Source organism: Eupeodes corollae, chromosome 3, assembly GCF_945859685.1.
Source record: "Eupeodes corollae chromosome 3, idEupCoro1.1, whole genome shotgun sequence".
Classification (NCBI taxonomy): domain Eukaryota; kingdom Metazoa; phylum Arthropoda; class Insecta; order Diptera; family Syrphidae; genus Eupeodes; species Eupeodes corollae.
The window spans coordinates 63,671,352-63,695,940 of record NC_079149.1 but is presented as its reverse complement, the minus strand read 5'-3'; the positions used below and the strand labels follow the sequence as shown (position 1 = coordinate 63,695,940).

General features: G+C 37.7%; 2 protein-coding genes across 3 annotated transcripts; both read right to left on the bottom strand.

Annotated features, from left to right (window-relative positions):
• Nucleotides 1-18,559, bottom strand: LOC129949016 (nucleoprotein TPR). 2 transcript variants are annotated; one of them, XM_056060208.1, is made up of 8 exons: nt 18,247-18,559; nt 11,022-12,388; nt 9,165-10,958; nt 1,200-4,237; nt 882-1,135; nt 688-821; nt 487-622; nt 1-408 (listed from the first exon to the last, which is right to left on the bottom strand). In XM_056060208.1, the coding sequence occupies exons 1-8, from the start codon at nt 18,407-18,409 to the stop codon at nt 257-259; spliced, it is 7,038 nt and encodes a 2,345-aa protein (XP_055916183.1). In that variant the 5' UTR covers nt 18,410-18,559; the 3' UTR covers nt 1-256. The 2 variants fall into 2 exon arrangements, with proteins under 2 accessions (XP_055916183.1, XP_055916182.1); XM_056060207.1 differs by having other exon boundaries at nt 882-1,141; nt 18,247-18,558.
• Nucleotides 18,560-23,177: 4,618 nt separating this feature from the next.
• On the bottom strand, nt 23,178-23,723 carry LOC129950515 (uncharacterized). Its single transcript, XM_056062448.1, has one exon. It carries the CDS (start codon nt 23,721-23,723, stop codon nt 23,178-23,180), a length of 546 nt encoding a protein of 181 aa, XP_055918423.1.
• Nucleotides 23,724-24,589: the final 866 nt, after the last annotated feature.

Genomic DNA, 24,589 nt, shown 5'->3' with positions numbered 1-24,589 from the left:
TGTGATTGTTTAAAACTATAATGATAATGAGCTATAGAGAACGCAAAATTAGTTACAACATCCTTGCATTTTAAGTTAAAATTCTACAATAAGTCATCCGTAATTTTATTTGACATTCATTAATATTATTTTGTTTTTTATGTTTTTGTCCCAAGAAATATCCAGTGAAATCATGATTGAGTGTTTTATGGAATAAGTATTTTGGAAGAAAATAGCATCACTTTTTTATAATTAAGTTAAAATGTAGTTCTCTTATTTAAGAATATCGCATGTTTCCATAGTTGATGCCGCTTGGGCGACGCATACGACGCGCCCTTTGAGCACGCTGATTTTGGAATCCACGCGATGGACTGCCTGGATCTTGGTTTCGCACGTTGGGTGATGCGTTGCGGGGACTTCCAGACTGATCTAAATATATTTAAAAAAAAAAGAAAAAAAACACAAACACATTCTAGACTCTGGTAAATTACATATTTTTGAATTAACCTTGCCAAACTATTGGTGTTGGTCTACCTCCTCTCTGATATCCTCTAGGTCTTCTAGTAGCCACGTTGCCTCTGGTCGTTTTGGACCTTGTGTTAATGGAGGGCGATGTTGAGGCTTCAGCTTCACGTCCTTCCTCCTTTATTAAATAATAGGATTGAGATTTATAAGATGTAAAAGGGATAAATAAAAAATAAAACATACCTCTAAGTCTTCTTCGAGGTTAGCTTTTTCGCCTTCTGATGAGACTGCGTCAACGCCTTCGCTATCTTCCGCAGCTGTACCTTCGATTTGGTTTTGTTGGATTTCTGACCCAGACTGCGTGGCTCCTCCTCGACCTATTGAATTAAATTTAGTTTACTACAAATTCCTCATTCGTCGTTTGGACAAGTTCTTACTTTCAGCTGAATCTACATCATGAGAAACTGATGCATCTTGGGCGGTTTCGAGTTCTCTTTCATCAGCTGCTACCACACTGCAGCTACCACTGTGTTTTGCCTCCTCAGACTCTTCTGCAGTTTCATCTTCCTTTTTTTCTTCGTAGTTCTCTCCCAGAAATTCATCTCCCTCCGCATCTTCAGCTAAATCGTTTTTTGCCTCTCCTCCCTCTTCTTCTACAAATTTCGATCCTTGTGGGGAGCTAACGCTTTCACTACAACTAAAAGAAGTTAACTTTTGTACTTTAAACTTAAATTAATTTATATTAGGAAATTTACCTGTCTGATCTGTGTCCACTGAACTGAGGAGTATTAGGTTCTTCAGCAGACTCGCCACCTTCTATTCCTTGCTGCAACATCATAAGCGTTGCTTTTTGTTGGCGGGACAATGTTGTGGTTTGCTTGCGGGACACAGCTTGTGCGACATTGGCCGGTTCGCAACTGCCACTGCTAATGGCCTGACTTTGTTGGTTGTTATCTTGGTTAACACTCGAACCTGCATCAGGGTCAGCTTGATTTTCAGACGTACATTGTACAGGAGCATCCATACAATCATCAATTTCAACTTCATTGTTGTCAGCCTGTATATTACTCTCATCTACTTCGGGGCACTCGTTCTCATCCATGTCCTGATCTTGTTCGTATGAGTCTTCATAACCTTCGTTTTCGCCATCTTCGGCTGGACCATCATCTGCCTCAGCATTTCCCTCGTCAACCATTCCTTCGTCTTCTTCCGAATCCACAATTACTATATCGTCCTCTTGGTCTCTTTGAGAAGATGTGGGAACTTGGTATTCTACATCAACTCCAGATTCAGATACACCAACCTGAGAACCCATAGCCTCTCCGGTGCGGGTCCTTTTGTTAAGTGGTTTTGATTTCTCACCACAATCCTCGGCAGTACTAGTAGAGCTATCACCTTCAATATCTCTTGGTCTCTTATGTCCACTGGCTTGGGTGGTAGTAACGTTGCTGCTGGAAGATGCATGCCTGTGGCTACTTATAGAAACATGAGATGAACTGGTTGTTCCCGAAGTGCTAGGCTGGTTGTTCGGCTCTTGTTGGCTTTGAATTGCAACTGGGGCGTTTTGAGATCCTTCCACTCGAGGAGATACCAAGGCAACAACTTGTTGCTGTCCACCACTTACCATCACCTGCGAATCGTTAGTCTGCAATGGAACGCTTTCGGCTTCCTGAGAGCACTCGGCGGCGGAAGCTCCCATCGGTGGCACCGCAGCAACAGCCACGGCTGCTGTGCTTGTAGATGGCATGTAATCGGTGTGCGAACTGGTAGGTGAAGACGACATCGATTCGACGTTGCTTCCAGTTGTATGAACCTGCTGCTGCGGGGGCACCAAAGCTGTGTTACTGCCCGAAGCCGAACCTTGACCCACACTTATAGTGCTGTTTTGACTTGTTGGAAGAATAGCTGCAGTTCTGCTATTCTGAACAGAGATCGGCCGAATGCTGGCTAATGGAGTGTCACCACCCCTCCATGGCGTAACTGTAGCGGATTGTTGACTACTTGAACCAGACATTGGCTTCACGTTTGCTGTTCGTGGTGATGATTCTGAAATGCAGCCTTTATCGGATATCGCACTTGAGCTTGTGGACGGCTTTGCCGATTGCTGCAAGCCGAGTTGTCTGTTTAACTGACTTATACGCACCAGAAGCGATTCGTTTTCGCGAGTCAATCTGGCGATGGCTTCCTTATTGCCAGCTGTTTGCTCAAGCAAGTCTTTTTCGAGACGACTGAGTTTTTCATCGTATTGAGTTTTGATGCCTGCAAGTATAGTATCATGGTCTTCAGTTGACTGTTTGAGATTTTGAAGCTTGGTCTTGGTTTGAGCCAGCTCTTGTGAAACCAAGTTCTTCGATTCGGTAAGACTCATAATTCTGGACTTGGCTTCTCTCAGTAAGAGTTTGCCTCTCTCGTCCTTTTCTACAGAAGATCTCAATTCTTCATTGTCCTTTCGCATCTTTTCATTTTCTTCCTGAATAGTTTTGATAACCGAATTCAGTTGTTCTATTGTTTCCTTTAGCTCCTTCTCATTGTCAGCCTTGTTTGAGGTTCCGCTTTCTCCGGGATTAGCTCCTGCGTTCAAATTATCTCCACCTGCATTAACTTCCGTTGAGGCAGCTTGCTTGTTGGAAAGCTCAATGAAAGAGTCCTTGTAGCGTTTAGCAATTTTCCTGATCTGAATTTCTTTATTCTTCGAATCGACAAGTTGAGCGTCTTTAGATTCCAGATCTTCTGTAATTTTTTGCATGGTTTCTTCCTTTTGCAATAGTTGGTTCTTCAATTCCATTACTTCTTGGGTTAGACGTGAATTTTGTTGCTTAAGCAAGTTAAAATCGTCCGTGAGTTTTTTCTTCTCCTCGTTGACGGTTGTTAGTTGACGTCCAAGATTAGCTATTTCCACTTCCATCTTAACCTTTTCGGTTTTAATTTGATTGAGTTCTTCATTAACCTGTTTCAAAATTTCCTTTTCAGATGTCAGCATTTTGGCAAGATTTTCTCTCTCTATTTGTAGACGCTTGAATTCCTCCGGATTCTTATTGTTCTTCTCTATCAGAACGTTAGCTCTCTGTCTCCATTTAATGGCTTCAGTGCGAAGGGAATTGTTCTCTGTTGAGAGTTCCTCAATTTTCGAGGATAGCTCGTGATTTTGTTTTTGCAGTGGGAACAGTTCATCCTCAATTTTACCCGTACGATCGCTGAGTTCTTTTACCCGAGCAGATAGTGTATCTCGCTCCTCGCGAAGGATTCGGTTGCTATCTGTAATAGCATTGAGTGTTTCGATTTTGCGGAGAATTTCTTCGTGTCGTGTTGCTGTAGCAGAACTTGTTTCGGATTTTGAACGTTCTTGATTAAGGAATCCGTTAAGTTCGTCAATTTTCTTTTGAGAAATCGTGTACTCAGACACAAGACGAACATTTTCAGATTTGAGAATATCAAATTTGGCAACAGCAATATCTTTCTCCTTGCGTAGATATTTTATAATTTGTAACAACTGGTCATTGTTCTTAATGTCCTCTTCGGCTATGGACTTGTTTATGTCGGAGGATTCATTAAGGGAGTCATTTGTTGTAGTGTGAACGTTAGAGCTACTTATAACCGAAAGCTTAGAGGTAAGTGCTTGTATTTGATTGTGAAGCGAAGCATTTTGGGAATCTAAATCTGCCAATCGGCTTTCCAATCCCTCTTTCTCTGTTTGTAGGAGGCGTCTAGTTTCCTCCAATGTTTTCCTGTTCTCATTCAGTTCGTTGACAGCTGTATCACGTCCTTCTTGCAAGCTAGAGATTTGTTCACGAATCTATATTAAAAGAAAAAAACAAAATTCAGTGTCAAGCGAGTTAAAAAAAAAAACACTACATAAAATAACAAGGTCCCAAAGTACTTGTTTTAAGTTCTAAAACGTAAGATACAGCTTATAGATAGAATTTTGTATAAGTGAGGTGTTTTTATTTGAAAGTTTATTATCCAAAAAGATGAACTTTTATGCTACACATAATAACCTTATTTATTGAAAAGATAGACTTAGACTTTAGAAGGAATGGATTCGAAAGAACAATTGAAATGTTTGAAAAAAATTCTTTAAACTAAGGTAACAGCGCAGGAAATTGATTTAACGAAAATGAGGATCTTTGCATCAATGCAGTTTTACATAACTAGTCAAATAATCCTGAAACTAGGTTTATTGGTTTGAAGATCTCAATAAACATACAATCATTAACTTTGGAGATAGCAAATTGTGTCATCTTTATTCTATTGTAGGTTATCTTCCTATCACGTTTTCTAAAACAATTCATACTTCCTTAGCATTAAAGCTGGAGAGGAGGCACAACGATTTATTGCATACAAATACAACGATTTATTGCATACAAATATCAGCTTTTTTAAAGTATTATAAGCAATATCAATATCCAATGGTGGGATCGTCTAAGGTGATTGCGATAAATGACAATCAAAAACGGAATAAGATACAGGGATGGAAAAAAATAATAGAAACGAATTTTATTTTTACTGATCCGGCAACATTATTGCTTTTGCAGCGAATATTAACTCATGTGCCCACTGTGTATGAAACCTCGAAAACGGCCGTTGCAATAAATAATCCTTATTGGTCATTGACCTCGTGTTTGTGCGCGCAGAACGCGGGCAACCTCCAAACAGGTTCGATGTTTTATTGATACGATAATGGAAGAGGAATCCATTCACTCTAGTCACAAGCCGTACGATTAGAAATAATCTTATAGAAATGGACTTGAGGGCGCATTTTGCAAGGAAAGTCCACTGCTCAGCTAAATAAATATTAAAAATCGAATCACTTTTGCGAAGGCGAATTCAATGCTTCCAAATCGGAAAAATGTCTTGTGGTCAGATGAGACAAAGATAAATTTATTTGGATCCGATGGGAAAAGGTAAGGCGCCCCAAGATCACCGCGTAAATTACTAGTGATGGGTTTCGAAAGTTTTATGAACAGGTGAAACGAAATTCACAGGTATATAAACCTAGAACCGAAGGCTGCAAAGACGAAAGTCAATGCCGAGGACATGGAAAGACCACTTCTGCAGACTGTATAACGGCGACGACGAACCGAATTCCGCTGTCAGGCAGGATGATCCATTCAACATATACGAAGAAAGCCAACAATCCCGTCCTCCCGACTTAGAGGGAGTAAAGATTGCCATATCTAAGATGAAGTCTAATAAAGCAGCTGGAGCGGATGGCTTGAATGTCGAGCTCTTTAAAGCAGCTGGGGATAAGTTGGTTAGGAGCATGCACCAACTTATCTGTAAGATATGGTCGGAAGAAAGCATGCCTGATGAATGGAACCTCAGTATTGTTTGCCCGATCCCAAAAAAGGAGACCCTCTAAACTGCAGCAACTATAGAGGAATCAGTCTACTTAACATCGCCTATAAAATCTTCTCTGACGTAATATGTGAACGTCTAAAGTCCATCGTCAACAACCTGATAGGTCCTTATCAGTGTGGTTTTAGACCAGGAAAGTCCACAGTCGATCAAATATTCACATTACGGCAGATCCTGGAAAAACCCCAAAAACACCAAATCGACACCCACCATCTTTTCATCGATTTCAAGGCCGCATATGATAGCATCTACAGGGACGAGCTGTATAGAGCCATATCTAGTTTTGGCATAAAGGTTGGAAATAACTTAACAGAACCTTTCGCTGTCATGTGATTTTTTAACATCGTGCTTGAAAGAATAGTGCAGAGTCACACGTCAACACTAGAGGCACTATTCAAAAGTCTGTCCAATTACTAGCTTATGCTGATGACATTGACATAATCGAAAGAACTCAGCGTGATGTCAATGGGGCTTTTGTGAGTATTGAGGCAGAGGAGGCAAAAATGGGTTTAACGATTAATGAGGGCAATAAAATGTACATGATGTCGTCAAGAAAGGACATACAACACCGACGTCTTGGTCAAAACATCACTATCGACAGACGAAACTTTAAATTAGTCAAGGACTTCGTCTACCAAGGCTCAGCTGTAAACGCAAAAAACAACATCAGCGCTGAGATCAAACGCAGAATAACTCTTGCTAACCACTGTTTCTTTGTACTAAGGAAGCAATTGAGTGGTAAAGTCCTCTCTCGAGGGACCAAAGTGTTTCTATATAAGACCCCCGTCCTGCTATACGGTGCAGAAGCATGGACTATGACAAAAGGCGGATGAAAGCACCTTGGGTCGGTTCGAGAGAAAAGTTCTTCGTGTGATCTACGGTCCCGTATGCATCGAAGCCTTTCGGTCCGTACTACGCGAACGTGGAAAGCCTAACAACACTCTGTCTTTCACAGTCATTACAATGTTTAAGGATTCAAAACCAATTTACATCGACATCTCTTTTTTAACACTCACACTGTTGGAATTTGTATTTATTATGTTGCTAAATTTGAACGAAAATGGGAGGTCGGTATTTGGGTTTCTGATGCTTAATTTTGTTGATCAATGGGAACCGATGCTTCATCAGTGACTAGACCACTGCCAAGAAGGTTTTCACATTCGGTTTTTTTAATTTTTAAAACGGGTTTTCCACGAATCATAGACTAGATATCCATTTTTTGAATGAATAAATCAAAACAAATAATTATATGTCTTCCATTATATTAATTTTTGCTATAATAGAATTCATTTCAAACAAAGTATGATTATTGGACATGGGCAAACCCTACAATGACGAACTTAGCTATCTTCAAGCTGTTTTGGTTTTGAGAAAAGTTTTTTTTTTTTTTAATTCAGTAAGTTTTTTTTTTTGTTATTAATGTTCTATCTTCAAGCTCTAGTTAATTTTAAATAACAAATTTAATCCTGGACTACCCTCGTTGAACGACGAAGTTCTTCCAAAATCAGGTGTTGTGCCAGATACAATGGATTCTGTGCAAAATCTCGTACACAAAATCATTGTGACATACCGGGAGAAAGGGGCTTTGTTAGATAATATAAATAAAATTTATTTGTAAAAAAGATTTATTCACATACAGTACTGTGCAAAATATTTGCAACTACAACCTCCAACATTTTTTCTTTAAAAAAAATTGTTTAGAAAATCAAAGGACAAAATTCTTTCTTTAGTTTTCTAAACTCTTTTGATAAAGCTTTATAATTGTTGTAAAATTGCAGTGCAAAACATTTGGAACTTAGATTTTACAACTAAATTTCAAACTATTTTCTTACTTCACGGCAGGGAAATGTTAATTGCATACCCTTTATTTTTTATACCGGCCGTATATCTTCTGGGCATTTAAGCTATAGGGTTATTAATAACCGTTTATGAAATGTCATTCCACTGCCTCTGAATTCTAATGAATATGTCACTTTTGTGCTTAAGAATGTTGCTCACAATTCTTCTTTTCACAATATCCCACAGGTTCTCTATTGGGTCTAGGTCTGAGTATTGGGCTGGCCTTGGTAAAACCTCAATCTTTTTTTCTGCAATCCACTTTGTGGCCAACTTCGACTTGTGTTTGGGATCATTGTCGTGTTGAAACGTCCATTTTCCAATAAGCATAAGGCAGCATGGTGTTAAAAAGGATTTATACATAGTCTTCAGACTTCATTATGGCCCCCACTTGCCGAATTGGCCCGGATCCTTGGCCAAAGAATCAGCCCAAGGCCCTTTAGTGTATTTTGGATTTAGCCTCTCACCTCTCGGCCTCTGACATGTTGCTTTCCACCCGATCCCTGCATATTGAACTTTGATTAGTCAGAAAATAAGACCGTTTCCCATTTTGGGGACTCCAATTGAGATGAATTTTGGAAAAGCCAAACGAGCTTTCACATTTTTTTTTAAATAAATGACTCTTTTGCTATTTGAAAACAACGCAATCCGGCCTGCAGTTTGCAGTGTCTGATAGTTGATAGTCAATGGGTAACCTAAGTTCAATTTTAGCTTCCTTGGATGATTCCGTGGACTTTCTTCGTAAAAAATTTGTTTTTTAATCTCTTTTGCTGTGGTGGTTTGAGGCCTTACTCCTCTATGATGGCATAACACCTTTCCTTTGATTTTATTTTTGAATGGAATATTTCTTTGAAATTTGTTTTTGTGGTGCTTCTTTTTTAAAAGCATTAAAAATTTTGGATTTTATTTAATAATATTTTTTTCCCCCATTTTTAAAACAAAATCTTTTTTGTTTTCAATTTAAAAAGAATTTATCTTAAAAACCGTTGTATCGATAAAAGTCCCGGCTAAAACTAACTAAACAAATCAAGCTACACGTATAAACCTACAAACCTTAAAATAAATCAGACTAACCGTTATCAAAATGGGACGAAAGGAGAATTGGCCACTAGTTGCAAATGTTTTGCACAGCTGAATCGTTATTGTTTTGGTAAAAGCAGTTCATTTGTAGAATTTGCTTGTGGATCAGTGTTTTAGATTATAAACGATAAGGTGACACATACAAAAATCTAGAGCAATACAAATAATTTCATTGGAACAACTTTGAACGAATGTTCGATTTTTTGATTGGCGATGATAGTTGCAAAAGTTTTGCACAGTACTGTATTTTAACACTTGCTCAAAAAAAAACTAGGCGAAACAATATGCTCTAGAAAATCAATGGGTATGTCCCAAAAACCGTGTGGAATATCTCCTCAGGAGTTGAATAAGGGATTTATAGAATTGTTGTTTCCTAAATGTCCAAAAATTTTTATAACCTGACAATTTACTTATCTCATATTTACTTAAAATAATATCAAGTGACTTACCTTTAATAGTTCACTTTTAACTTTAGACAATTCTTGGATATCTGCCGAGTGTAGAACCATTTCATTTGCATATTTCTGCTCAACCGAATTCAAAGACTCAGACAAACTATTGTATTCAGATCGAACATTTCTCAATTCCCGATTACATTCGTTCAATTTTTGAAGAGTTTCCTTAAGTTCATCTTGAGTTTTCTGCAATTGAACTGGCCTTGCACTGCCACTGTTTTGTGCTTCTGTAACAGTTTGCAATTGAATTTCAGTTTCAAGTTCTTCAATGCGTGACCTCAAGTCTGCTTCGGTTTGTTTTAATGCCTTTATTTCGGCTTCGGCTTTGACAACATACTCGTTATGAAGTTGATCAAGATTCTTTATTTCTTTTTCAGCGCTCTCAGATATTTTGAAATATTGTTCGGCGTGTTCCTTAGATTTGGCTAATTCACTGCTGAGGAACTGAATTTCAAGTTTGCACTCTTCATTTCTCATCTCCAACTCACGTATTTTCTTGTTAGCAACTGCAATTGGATTGTCGTCTTTAGTTGGTGCCAGACTTTCTTGGAGTTTCTTGCTGAGTTCGTCGATCTGAAGTGATTTTGTCTTTAATTCATTGCGCAACGAGAGCATTTCCTGTCTAAGCTGTTCGGCAACTCGACTTTCTTCTTCCATTCTTTCCTTAGCCGTTTCAGTTTGTCGCTTCATGTCAGCGGCAAGTTCTCTGAAACGATCTTGCTCCTCTTGGTAACGGCGACGTTGTGCTGATAGTTCTCGTTGTGTTTCATCTAATCGCGATTCCAAACGAGCCTTGCCCTCCATTTCAGATCGTTCGAAACTGGCTTTGATCATTTCCAAGTTATTCAGAAGCAGGTGTTGATTTTGCCTCTCACGATGGTAGCCCTCCTTCTCGGACTGCAAACGCGAAGCAGCATCTTTAAGAAGGCGCGTTTCTTGCCGCAGATGGTTAAGCTCCGACTCAGCTGCCGACAGACTCTTCTGAGCTTTCATAATTTCATCCTTCAAGTATAAAGTTGTTTGCTCATGCTTTATATTTGTGTTTTCATAGTTTTTGTTCCTATCTTCAAGAGCAGCAATTTGTTGTTTGTACGTACTGATGTTCTTCTGTTGGATCTTGAGCAACTCCTTATTGTATTCAACTGTCGACATAAGTTTGCAATTAGTTGCTGTCAATTCACGAACTTCCGTACGCATAGAATCAAATTGATCATTTAAGATTTTTTCATTGTTCTTTTTTTCTTGAGTATAGTATTCATATTGCTCCTTAAAGGATTGTGCTTGTTTCTTTACTTCAGCTAACTGATTCTCTAGTTCAAGTATTTTTTTGTCTTTTTCCGATGCTTCCTTATCATTGGTGGTATTTTGGGCAGCAGTGTTACTTCCGTCCATTTCCATACTTTCATCAGTGTCTTCGGATCGGATTTTGGACGAGTTGTTTGCATTTTTGGTGAATGCCTCGAAGTACAAGCGTTTGTAGCGTTCGCATTTAGCCATGCAGGTGTTTAGCATTTTTGTTTGGTTCTGTAATGATTCTTGCATGCTTTGCATCTTCTTGGTGTAGTTTTCTATTTTTTCCTTGTAAGACGCTTCGCTTATTTGCTGTTTCAAATTCTCAATTTCTTCCAGTTTGTCACTTAGATCGCGTACCAGCAAAAGCAACTTCTGATTGTTTTCATGCAATTCTGTTATGTTTGAGAATGTTACAAGCTTTTTGGATATAACCTCGTCAGTTGATAAGTTGTGGCTAAGTTGTTGTTGGTTCTCCGAAGTATAACCGCAACGATTCTAAAAAAGAAAAACATTTGATTGTATAAAAGATAGACACACGAAAACTTGCAGAATACTAACCTGTTCGATTTCCTTTAGCAGGTAGCAAACTTGCCGACTTAAATCGCTCTGGGAGTGTTTAAGTTTTTTGTTTTCACGTTCTAGGTGGCTTATCTTAGTTTGGGCTTCTTCCATTTCCTGTTGGTTGTCAGTTCTTCTCACTATAAGTTCATCGAGCTTAGCCGCCAAGATGTTATTAGCTTCAATTAGTTTTTCGTATTCAATTTCCTGCTTCTTGATTTGAGGTGCTCGTTCTTCAAGCTCATGAAGGATTGTCTTCATTTGAAGATTCAATCGGTTATTCTCGCGCTTTTGGAGCTCGCTGTCTTCAGTGGCTTTGACGTAGAGCGAATAGAGTTCAGTAAGTGTCATGTCAGATTTTATGAGACGACTTGCTACAGCTGCAGAAGGTGCCAATTTTTCAATTGCATTTTCCATGTTTTCACTTTGAACTTCCTTAAGCAAATCATTAGCATGTAGGATTTCGGCTTTAAGCGCATCAATAGTTTTGTTTTTCTCTTCCATTTCTTCTTCGTGCTTCATTGTTATTGATTTCAAATTGGTTTCGAGCTCCCCATATTGGTCGCTTGCTTCGGCCAACATCCTCTTCAAATCCGTAATAGCTTGTCCCATTTCGTTGCTTTCCATAGCTCGCTCTTCTGAGTTCGCCTTATAGAGTTCGGAGAGCTTTGTTTTGGCTTGAAGCTCCTTCTTGTAGAACTCCATCATTTTGTTGGCTTCTTCACTCTGCGCAAGCATTTTAGCCGATAGTTCTTGAGAGTTGGCGGTCAAACTGTCAATAGTTTCTTTGTAGTGGGCGCACTGTGTATGAGCAATTTTCAATTCTTCCATTTTCTCGTTAAGTCTTGTCTCTAATTGCATGTTTCTTATTGTATTCTCCCTGCGAATGTTTTGAAGTTCCGAAATATTCCGATTTAGATCATGAGACAGTGTTTGGACTTGGTTTGTAAGTATCGAGCGTTCTTGTTCCATGCGTTTCTCTTTGAAATTTAATGCGGCTTCTTTGCTTTCTATTTCATCAACGCGTGCCAAAGCTTCACACTTACTATTGATAGCCGCTTTCAATTGTTTTTGACATGATCTTAGTTCTTGTTGCATGCGTTCTAACTCTGAATTCTGCCTTTCTATTGATTTGAATAGCGCATCACGCTCGTCTTTAATACTGTTTTTTTCGCGACGAGTTGTTGATAACTCAGTTTCGTATTTATTTGTCAGTTCCATTAAGTTAGTCCTTTCGGCCGAATACGTGTCCATTTGCTTTCGTAGCTCGACGACATTTCTTTCAGAATTTTTTAATTTTAATTCATAGTCTTGAAGTTGTGATGTTAAATCCTCGACTTTCTTTTCGCAATTAGTCCGAATTTCATCTTGGAAAAAATAAATTCAAAATGTTTTTTTTTTTAGATAAATATTATATACAATAAAAAAGGATGGACATGTAAGTAAATTTGATGATGATGTGACATAAAAAATGTAAGTTCACTCAAACCCTCGCGCCCATGATTGTAGAGATTTGTAAGTCACTGGGCCCCCTTACATTTTACGAGCTGCTCGCCAGTTTAATTTATTTGGTTTTAATATAATTTTGTAAGGGACGCTAGTTATAAATTGACGTTTCATAAAGACTAGAATTGGAAGGTTCACACGACAGAAAGGACTTCAAGGAAAGGCAAGTTTTTACAGTAAAGAAAAAAATGTCCCTCTCTATTAAGTCAAGTCCACCTAATGTGTGAAAAAAGCAGACTCATATTTTCACATTCAACTGATTCATTACCCTTTCATTAAACAATATTTGTTCATATGTAAGTACAAATTATCAAAGTTCCAAATTAATAACATAAGAAAAATTAACTTTATTTGTTTAGGTCTAAATTAGCGTTCAAAGAAAGCATATAAAGCTCTATATGTCATCTGATACTGACCCACATTTTCAAAGGATATTTAATTGACATTCCCATTTTACTATTAATTTTCTTTGAGATCCTGGATATATATCAATTGTATTTAAGTTTATATGCAATATTTATATATATATGACTTCGAACTCGGGAATGAAAAGTTTGTATGTTCGAAACAGCTGTTCCGAAGTATTTGACACAAGAATGTAGGTGTACAAAAGTTTCAGAAAAGGAAAACAAACGTTTTGAAATTGGTATTTATGCACAAATAAATGCATATATAAGTAAATTAAATGAAAAAAGGTTTAGTATTGCAGCAAGAATCTTGTTTGGAGAGGACTTAGAAGAACATCAAAGCCCAAGGGTTGTTAGAAGATCCTTGAGGGACAGTTCGAACCCTCTGGAGTTGCCTCAATGGTTGTAAGTACTTGTAAATTCACAAAGATTTATTCTTAATTTGTTTTTCTAGTTTCATTAAACAACTTGATTCTTAGGTTTCAAACGTATTATATAGTTAACAAGGTTGTCTTCAAGTATTTGCTGGATATTCTCTCTAGGTCCTGTGATCCAGCTAAAAAAAGTTTTGCGATTCCACCAATAACAAAATTAAGTGAACCAAAGGGGGGTGGGAAAATACTACAATGTTGGACTGGCCCAACCTAGTTTTAGCCAAGTGCTTGCCGAAGTCTTAAACGTTTTGGAGGAGCAACTATGTCCAGAATGGGTTAAAGTATGCCAAACGGCTGCAGAAAAAAGAAGAGCTGCGCTGGCCTTCTACTCAAAACATAACTTCCCTGGCACTGTAGGGTGCGTTGATAGAACGCACGTTCGGATCATTGGGGCAATGTAAACTGTTGTTAACATTTATTTTATAACGAAAAGGGAACATACAGGCTAAACGTTATGCTAGTTTGTGATGATCAACTAAGAATTCAATACGTTGATGCCTCCCATCCAGGCGCGTGTCATGATTCTTTCATTTGGAATCTATTTTCTAAAACTATAACGTGCCTATGCACGTTATAGTTCTATTTTGAGTATTTAAATGGCAGCTTCAGAGGCAGTATTTTTGTGAGTACTTGTACTTGCTTGCGGTCGAGAATATATTTGTGGAATATTTATTGGCGTTGCTTTTGCCTGGACATTTTCGATTTCCAAAGATAGGAGGTATTATTCAGCAAGAAATTCCGTTGGGAATGGAGAGGAAATGTTGCAGGAACACCTCCTACGGACTCTTTCATTCCAATCAAAACATGGATGGCCTGTTTGTAGTCCGAAAAAGGTTGTTTCTTATTTGGTCCACCACCACCATTTGGTCCCATTCCTTATTTTCAAGTTCGAAGCCGCCTTTGATCGAACATATTTTTTCTGATCTCTCCAAACGTACGATTACATATATTTGTACATGTAAATACATATCTATATATGTATGTTAATAAAAATAAATCTACTGAATTTTTGTTTAAATGTTTACTTTTTCCATTCCGTTAGTGTTTTTTTGTGGTCCACACCAATTCAGCTCATTTTCCACCATTTGCCAAAACAATGCCACTTCCTCCTTTGTTTTCTTGTGGAAGCCACACGCAATATCGCGTTGAGCCTCCATCAAATTTAAAAGCATTTGAAGCTTACCCTTGTTTGTTGTTTTTGACCTTAACACATTTGAAATGTTATCAATTATTATTGCAAAAAAAGAAAAAACTCGCGCCAAATGAATTCGTATTTTCCCTTTTTTTATGTTTAGAATAGCTACTTTTTCCCGGAGTATTTTTTCCCATTTTCGAACTTGTTTAGAATAAGGGAAATTGAAAAGGGAACAAAATCCACGGGAATTTTTTATTTAGAATGAGAGAGAAGGGAAAAGGGAAATATTTCCATGGGATTTGTCTACTTATTATGCAGATACACGAGCGAGCACTAGGAAAAGGAGAGGTTTGTGAGGAGATTTCAGTGCACATTGTTTTTAAATTCCTGAACATTGCAATGACTAGGAAAGAAAGAGTGTGGTAAAGCATACCTTATTCTCGTAGTACGGCTAAAGAACGAAACTCTGTATTTAAAAGTACGACCGAAGTTGGACTTGAAGGTATACTGATAAACATTCCAAGAAGATGGCTATATTTCTAGAGTATAAACTGTTAAAATAACGTCTAAGAGACTTAAGTTAGTAGCAGGAGCACCAGTTAAGAGATGGGAGTTATACTCAAGATTGGGACAAAGAAGAAGGTGTGAAACATTTCTTGTATCGACTAAGCAAACCCAAGTGCTGGTTTAGAAGTTCTTCTATAATTCTCTTTATTTTATAGCTATCTTACCTATAACCAACGTCCACTTGTGCCCAACTTCTATAATACCAGCACTCGACTTTATTTTAATCATTTTATCAGAGAACATATAAGAAAACATATTTTGTTTGTATAGCTTTTCCCTCCGAAGTTTTGAATGCCAATAAAAATTCCTCTAAAATTCAAGCCCTTTTTGGCTGATTTTGTTTGTCTTGTTTAACGACACCAAAACACCCTCCTGCAAATATTTGGAGTTAATTTAGCTCTAGATTTTATCGCTAAGTACAAAACTTTAATTGATTAATTTAAGTACATGTACGAAGTTGAAATTTCAAAGTTTACTCAAACAAAATCGTCCTTAACTTCTTAACAAAAGCAACTCAGTATGTAATAATTTTTTTAAAAGAGACTTCTAGTATTTTCTACCTACAGTGTATCAATTTCATATTTGTACCCCTTCAATAAAAAGTTTGAATGTTTTCCTTATCCAAAATGACTTTAGATACAAAAGTAATAACAAAGTGCAAATTAAGTTAGTTCATCGTTGGTATACTTTATAGAATTTCTATAGCTCGTACAATTAATTTTTCTTGAAAAATTTAATGAAAAGAAAAAACTTCCAAAACCTTACTGCAATTAAAGAAGCCACATTCGGGTTGCATTCGCATTATGCTTGGGGACGTTATCCTGATAAAAAGTAAAGTTGGTTTCTAGACCCATTTGTGCAGCACTATCTTTTAAATTCCTCTTCAGGATATTAGGATGTAGATCTTTTAATCCATAATTCCTTCAATTATGTGCAGTTTCCCAACTCCAGCTGCTGAAAAACAACCCCACACCATTACCGACCCACCACCATGTTAGGTAAGGTTACGTTGAGGGGCTAACAGTTGATGTCTTTACCGTCACACTAAGATAAATACAGATCCATTGTGATACCCGTGAGTATTGATACTCAAGCTAATAAGAAAAACCTATGTGTTCAGTTAGTCAAGCCATTTAGAGGCTTTGACCAAGTCCGGTGATTATGCTCACAAGAGAACGAAGTGATCCCTTGTGTAGCTGCATCACTCTTTCCGTTCTTTGTTTATTAAAACAGGGCCACATCTTTCTTGTAGTGCCGCAGGTGTCAAGAAGGTTCCACCTTTCATCGGCCTTGATAGTTATTCTTTTTGAGATTTCCTGTTTAAAATAATAACATGTAGGGGTGCTAACCAGCTGAGCTTGGCTTACGTCTAGCATTGACCCTAATCTTGCAAATTCATCGGCTTTCCCGTTGCCTAGTATATAGCTGTGGCCTGGGACCCAGCAGAGTCTGATGGTGTGCTGTGCGCCAAGAACCTTAAGCTCTTCGCGGCAGCATGAAACAAGCTTTGATTTTACCTCAGTTGCAGTAATCGCTTTTATTGCCGCTTGGCTTTCAATGTAAAAGGTGATATCAGCTAGTGGTATCGCCATCATTGATATCCAGACTTTAGTTTGACTAAGTCTCAGGGCAGTTTTCGCCGCAGATTCTTGAACAAGGAGGTCTAATTAGGGAATTAGATTGAGCATAACTTCCAATCCCGCAGTTGGTGTGGATCTCATTGCTCCCGTAATGTTAAACGGTTCCTAGAGTGTTTTGCGGAAGGTATTCTGCTTACGCCAAATCAATTGTCTGCATTGAACTTTGACACATCTGTGAAAATAACAGTTTTCCAGAAGTCAAAGTCTTGACTAATGAATGGTTTTTTGCGAGATACTCTTTCGTTAAAACCATGTTTCCGTATAGAAATCCGCAACGTTTCATTGAAAAATTGTTTTTCCAGGGATTTGCGAAGATTCTGTGCCAATTTTTGTCCACTTATCTTTTGATTTTTATTTATTTTACGCACAATTATCTCCTCGTCCTGCGTGTTGAAAATACTTCTTGTCGTATTGCGAGGCAAGTTTTCAATCCTTTTTTCCTTGATAAACCGGTTAACAATAGTTTAAACCGCTGATTTAGCTTGATTAACTGAAGATGAAATCTGTTTATAAGATTTACCTTCTTTGTGGTATTTTACGATGATTTCACGAAGTTCTTTAGAGGTTTCACTTGCTTTCTTGCCATAGTTGTTAAATTATGAGACAAATTGTCTAAAACGCTCTTAAAAATTCTAAATAACTTTAGAATACTTTAAATAAATGATAGCACATGAATTGACAAAACACATTTGCTTGAAAATGCAAGGGGAATTGAAGATCCTTGGCAACTTAGAACTAAGCGTGCGAATACGAAATTGATCTAGTTTTACAGTAAATTTTATCATTTTAGCATTTACTTAGTACCTAAATGATTTTTACCAACTGAGAAAACTTGATAAAATATATTAACCATGAATAAACACTTAACCTGCATCAGGAGAATATTCAAAGTTTTAATAGAAGGGGTACGAATATGAAATTGATACACTGTTCCTATCCCGATTTTTTTTTGTGAAGAAGATTTATTTAGAATTAAGACAGTAGTTTGATATAATGTTCCTTTTTTAAAAGTATATCTACAAGTTTGATATTATCTTTAGCTGTTTAAAACTCATTATTTAACATTTTAAGTCTCTAAACTGTTTTAGAGATTTGCTGATTTTGATGTAAGTAATGTAAATTATAATGCAAGTTTTCTTCTTTTGTATGTACATACCTACATTACATTTGTACTCAAGTCAAATGAAAAACTAGTTTTAAAACACAGTGCGAACTATCCATGCGAAGTAAGTTTGCTTCCATGAAATCCGGCTAGCTTTAACTTCATTTTTCTACCCTATTGAATTTTTCAATCTCAATAATATGTAATTGGAACTTTTGTAAAAGAAATTTCATTAGGTATTGAAATTTGCCGGCATGGCGTCTTCTTTCTGCATTGATACAAATAATGTGGTGGTGATGTCTTAAATATTAATAACAACGATGCATATTTGTTTAATTCTTTATTCTCATTTAGTTAATATACTTAAACTAGCTATATTTAAGTTATTACTGAACGAATGTTAATAATTTTCAACCATGCTATTTAGAACTTACCCACAGTATTCCTGGAAGTTTCCCCGACAGCCTTGGTTGTGAGGAATTCATCGAATATCTCCTCAAAATATTTATTAATTTTTTCTTGTACATCTTTGGGGGTCTTACCCAATTCTTCGATGGTTAAGATTTTGGTTAGCAATTCTGGACCGATTTGATCCATTTTAACAACAAGTTTATGCACACAATCAGATGAAAATAATTTTTGCAAAAACTTTTAGCGTACTTTAAAATATTTTCTTCCTTTTGGCTTTTGATTTGCGCCTTGCCCTTTGCGGTTTGCGTTTGCCTTTGATTGCCGTCGCCGTCGTCGTCCCGATTCAATTCGTTTTCGCCTTTGTATTTTCTATCAAAACAAGTGCTGCCAAGATTATTATATTAGGTATGTTCGTTTTGTCTTACATCAACGACTGGTATTTAAGGTCATTACACATTAGCTGCGCTATGGAATGGATATACAAATAATATTTCAGTATTCTGATGGCTACAAATGCTAACGCTTTATTTCTTACTTTTTTCTGTAATTTTATATCAGTTTAAATTTAATTTTTAATAATATTTCAGTATATTTAAATATATCCATTTAAAAAATGCTTAATCCCCTATAACATGTTGACTCACGACTTAATTTTGACTTTCCTTATAAATTTGTATTAGGTGAGGCTATTACACGATGACTCGTGCTCCATCCCTCATTGTTATTTTGTTTTGAATGCTCCTTCTCGTAGGCTTTAATTTGTCGATAGTTTTTGAAGTTGAATAAAATTTATAAAACAAAATAAATATAATTTTGGAAATGGATTCCGAAAATTTATTAAAATATGTGTAGTTAAAAATTCGATGTTAAAAAGAAACGTCAAACTGAGTCTACTATAAAATTTGCCCGAGACTCAACGGAATTTATTTTTTGCATCTCATTTTCTCACAGCTGCTTTCTTTTTCGCACTCATGTGAGTCGTGAGTTGTGATGCATCGTGTAATAGCAGACTTAGCTAAGCTATGCTTTGGTAGGTTTTATGCAAAAAATAATAATTAATAGGCGTTAACAAGGTAATGAACCTTGTTAACGCCTATTAATTATTATTTTTAAGTCAAAAAGCATGTGAGAATCGGATATTTCTATTTATTTCACTACCTTTTCAGACTGCAAAGTCCAGAATTACATAGCTAATAATTAGTATGGCACGAAGGAAGAAAGAACAAATCTAACAGAAATAAATATTTTTTGGAATGCGTGGGTAGAATATTTCTTGCATGTTTTTGACGTTTCACGTTTTGTTGTACTTTCATCGATATTGAATCTTATGATTAAATAAAATAAAATAAAATAAAATAAAATAACCAAGAATTGCGCATTAAATATGTACATATTTACATGCGCCATGTAATACTGCATAAAACATTGCAGATATCAGTAATTCAAAATTCTCAACTGTATTATAATGTATCATTTTTTGTACTTTGTTGCAATGTGGCGTTGAAGTTTTTTAAGCAAGGGATATGTCAAAAAAGTCTACACGAACTGATGTTTCAGTATCCAATAGATGTCACCCGAAGAGTCTCCTTCATGATAGTACTAAAGTGTTTTTATTTAAAGACGGACTACAGGCAGCCTTTGATGAAATCTGTTCTCATAGAGGCCCGTGCTGTATAAATTTGATGCATGAACACCTTTAATAAATAAGTTTGGATTTTGTGGCGTTGAAACTCATAAACAACTACCTTGCGAACGTTGATTTGTGTGTGTGTTTCGCCTGGAATGGATGGGACCTACGATCCAATTTAAAGAGCTAAATGTTTATTAGAAGAATATTTTTCAAATTAAAAATGTGTGCAACACATTACTTACACGTTAAGTCACGCGCTATGTATAAATGTCAAAGTTAGTAATAGAAACCAGATTAACCCTTAAAATAAAATGAGAAAATCAAATGTTCATCGATTCTTACACAATATTTTACAGGAATCTACATTCTTTTACTTACTAGTTAATCCTTTAAATCCAAGACCTAAAAGCCTACCATTCCTTCTCAAGGCCTTAAAAAGATTGATTTATATCTTTAGGAGCGTGTCGACTAAATTAAATTAAAAACGCGACTCAATGTATTAAACAATATATGTATGTATTTAAGTATTATTTATAAAGTAATCGATTTAATTAATTATTTGATTGAAACATGAACGACGTTATCTGGCTGAAGGCAAATCGACGAATGATGATGATGAAGCAAAAGTGAAAATGGGTAGATGAATTTGTAACGCACTCTTGCGGCCGATCCGAAATGCTCGATAATATTTCTTTGATATTCAAATTTGAATATTTGAAACAACGGGCGTTGGGTATATAGACTCCTACAACACTCCCCTTCCAGTGACTTTGTTACGATGGGATTGAAGTTAGTTCCTATTTATCCCAAGTCTGTCTGGAATTCGAACTGATCTACCTGATCTAGTTTTTCGGATGATGATGTCATCAGCTGTTTCTGGAGAGACGGGTAGAGATGTTGGTTTTTCTGAGCTGGGATTATGATTGTCTGAAAGTAGAAAAGCCGGTTTTAAACGATCGATTGAAACTGTTACCTCTTTTCCTCGAATCTTAACAACAAAAAATTTATTTGATCTTTTAACGACGGGGAATGGACCTTCATATGGTTGTTGTAGTCCGATTCTAACTGCATCTCTTCTGATGAAAACGTGGGATGATGTAGATAGTTCTTTGAACACAAAGATTTTTCTGGATCCGTGACGAGATGCTGAAACTGGTGTTAGATGTTCAAAATGAAGTCGAAGTTGGTTGATGAAGGTTGTCGGATCACTGACGCTATCTTTTCGTGGTGACAAAAATTCACCGGAGATTCTGATGGATTCTCCATACAACATTTCGGCTACTGTAGCTTGTAAGTCTTCTTTGTATGCTGTCCTTAGCCCAAGGAGTACAACAGGAAGTTCATCGGCCCATGCTGGGGATTCATGACACTCAATAGCGGCTTTCAATTGGCGATGGAACCTTTCAACCATGCCATTAGCGGCAGGGTGGTAAGCAGTTGTCGTCAGATGATTGATGCCAAACAATTTTGTCAAAGCCTGAAATAGATCAGACAAAAATTGTCTGCCACGGTCAGATGTAACCTTGAGTTGTACTCCAAAACGGGATATCCAATTAGCGAAGAGTGTTCTTGCAAGTGTCTCAGCAGTGGAATCTTCTAAAGGGTAAGCTTCAGGCCAGCGCGAGTACCTATCGACAACCGTAAGGCAAAATCTGAATCCTCGTGGATATGGCAGTGGTCCAACGAAGTCGACATGTATATGCTCAAACCTCGACGATGGTTGTTCAAAGTTTCCAACAGGGAATGACGTATGACGAGTTATCTTTGATCGTTGGCACGGAATGCATGACTTTGCCCATGCTCTTTGCAAAATATGACAGTGACTGCCAACCGATTGGGGTTTTCTGTTGTAGGACTGCACCCATGGCACAGTCTGATGTATCAGTGAAAAGTCCCCATTCGAGTGTCGGATCAGGATGTGCAAGCAAGGCAGCTTTAATAAGTCCCTCTTTACAAGCAGCAAAAGCTTGCAAAAGTGGTTTTGTCCAAGTGATGGATTGTTGCCTTTGATGTCCGGTCCCTTTAAGCACTCGTTCAGTGGAGCTTGAAGGCTGGCTGCGTTTTTGACGAAGCGCCTATAGAAGTTGATAGAACCCAGAAATCTTCTAAGCTGCTTAACTGTCGTTGGTGGCTTACAATCAATAATTGCCTGGATTCGTTCTTCGGGCGGTCGTATGCCATCGCTTGATATCAAATAATCTAAAAATGTTATTTTAGACTTACCAAACTCGCATTAGGCAACATTCATGACAACGCCAAATTTGTTGAGTCTTTCGAAAAGAGTTTGAAGATGGTGAAAATGTTGCTCTTCGGCATCCGATGCCACCAAAATATCGTCCACGTATGGAAAGCAAAAGTCGAGACCATTTGTGACGTCGTCGATGAACCTCTGAAAGGTCTGGGCGGCATTTCGGAGGCCAAACGTCATGAACGCAAACTCAAACAGTCCAAATGGTGTAACTATGGCCGTTTTCTTGATGTCTTTTGGTGCGATCGGAATCTGATTGAACGCTCTTACCAAATCAATCTTGGAAAATATTTTCTTCCCTGAGAGATTAGCTGAACAATCCTGAAGATTTCTTGGAGGATAGTTGTCTGGAATCGTGCGGTCGTTTAAAGAGCGGTAATCTCCACACGGACGCCAATCACTTGACTTTTTGGCAACGAGATGAAGTGGTGATGACCAGCAGCTTTCGGAACGGCGAGCTATTCCCATTTTCAGCATTGTCTCGAACTCACTTCTATTTATTACTATTACAATTTTCATCTTGTCAGGTGCTAAACGTCGTGATTTGCAGCTAACTGGAGGGCCTGCTTTCGTATTGATGTGATGAACGGTGGAGTGTCGGATTTCTTTGAAGCTTCCATCTGGTCGAGTCAAACTGGGATACTTTTTAAGCAGCTCGATGTACTTTGAAGTTCCGGAAACTGATTTCACATGTGATGACATCTCAAATGCGTGGCAACCCAGTGCGGAAAGTCCAGTAATTCCGTCTAGCAATCTGCTGTGTGATACGTCCACAAGAAGTTGATAGAAAGCTAGAAAGTCCGCACCGATAATAGGTTTGCTGACTTCTGCTACCACAAAACGCCATGTAAAATCTCGACGGAGGCCTAAGTTCATCTGCAAGGTGCGAAAACCGTAGGTTGGAATCGGGATTCCGTTTGCAGCGAAAAGAGTATAGTCGGATGGTTTTGACTTTTGACGTGAACCGGTATGTGGAAACACCGAAACGTCCGAGCCCGTATCTACCAAAAATTGCAATTTTGACGTTTTGTCCGTGATGAAAAGACGGCTGGAAGTTTGGCTGTCATTCACCGTCATCAATGACATCCGTTTTCGTTTCCCGCTTGCTGGTTGAAATCACATGGTGGGCGGCAATTTCTTGCTTTAGATCCCCAGTTACGATGGAAATAGCAAAAACGAGTTTGATTGTTGTTTTTCTTCTCGTTCGAAGTTGGTGTTGGATTTCTGTTTTGCCTAGCACGAGAGCGTGATCTCGATCTTGCCAGCCTGCGATTTTGGTCTCCTCGGTTCGTGTACATGGCTTCAACTTGCTTAGCCAGTTGTTCCACTTTCTCTGAGAGACTCAAAAATGAAGGATTTGGGTGGCTAGATGTGCTGGCAACTTGTTGCTGTGGAATGACGTCGTTGATTCTGTCTGCGATGAGACCAAGGTTATCAAGATTTGTTGGATTTTCAGCTGTACCAGGAGGATGTGCAGCAAGTATAGATTGTGTTTGGACAGGCAATCTATCAATCCAAATTGCCTTTAAAGCATCGTCAGTCATTGTACCGCCAGCTAAATCCTTCAATCGTCGAAGAAACTGAGACGGTTTCCTGTCACCTAGCTGTTCTTGATCTAGCATTTGCCTTATCTGTGTGTCTCTAGATGGGGCCAAACGAGAAATAAGTTCTTCTTTTAATCAAACATATGCATTACCTTGTGGTGGATTGATGATGACGTCTTGTACTTCTGTGGCTGTGGTCTGATCCAGATGAGCAATGACGAGGTTAAACTTTCGGGCATCAGATCGCAAATTCACCAATGTTAACTGTGCTTCGAGTTGAGCGAACCAGAGCTTCACATTTTCTCGCCAAAAAGGTGGTGGTCGCACTTGAGCATGGCTAGATTCAACCTCCGTACCTCTCGCTGCTTGTGCTAGTGCCTGCTGGGAAAGTACTTGTTGCTGGAGATCTTGCAATTGCGCTTCCAATGCTTCCATTGAATTGTCTGTCGGAGCATCAGCTTTAGCGTTCACAGGTTGGTCGTTGGTTTCAGGCATTTTCTTTGTTCACCGTGACAAAAACAAAAAAAAAAAAAATCGCAACACAATATACATACGTATATATTTATTTAATTTATTAGTTGGCAATCACGTCGGGGTCACCAATTTAGGAGCGTGTCGACTAAATTAAATTAAAAACGCGACTCAATGTATTAAACAATATATGTATGTATTTAAGTATTATTTATAAAGTAATCGATTTAATTAATTATTTGATTGAAACATGAACGACGTTATCTAGCTGAAGGCAAATCGACGAATGATGATGATGAAGCAAAAGTAAAAATGGGTAGATGAATTTGTAACGCACTCTTGCGGCCGATCCGAAATGCTCGATAATATTTCTTTGATATTCAAATTTGAATATTTGAAACAACGGGCGTTGGGTATATAGACTCCTACATATCCTTTTAACACTGACACTGTCTGTGTCTCAACATGCCTAA

Coding starts and splice junctions, on each gene's coding strand:
- LOC129949016 (XM_056060207.1), bottom strand. CDS start 18,409: ATGGATCAAATCGGTCCAGAATTGCTAACCAAAATCTTAACCATCGAA. Junction 623..687: donor ACCTCGAAGAAGACTTAGAG/GTATGTTTTATT, acceptor TATTTAATAAAG/GAGGAAGGACGTGAAGCTGA. Junction 409..486: donor AACACCAATAGTTTGGCAAG/GTTAATTCAAAA, acceptor AAATATATTTAG/ATCAGTCTGGAAGTCCCCGC.
- LOC129950515 (XM_056062448.1), bottom strand. CDS start 23,723: ATGCTAGATCAAGAACAGCTAGGTGACAGGAAACCGTCTCAGTTTCTT.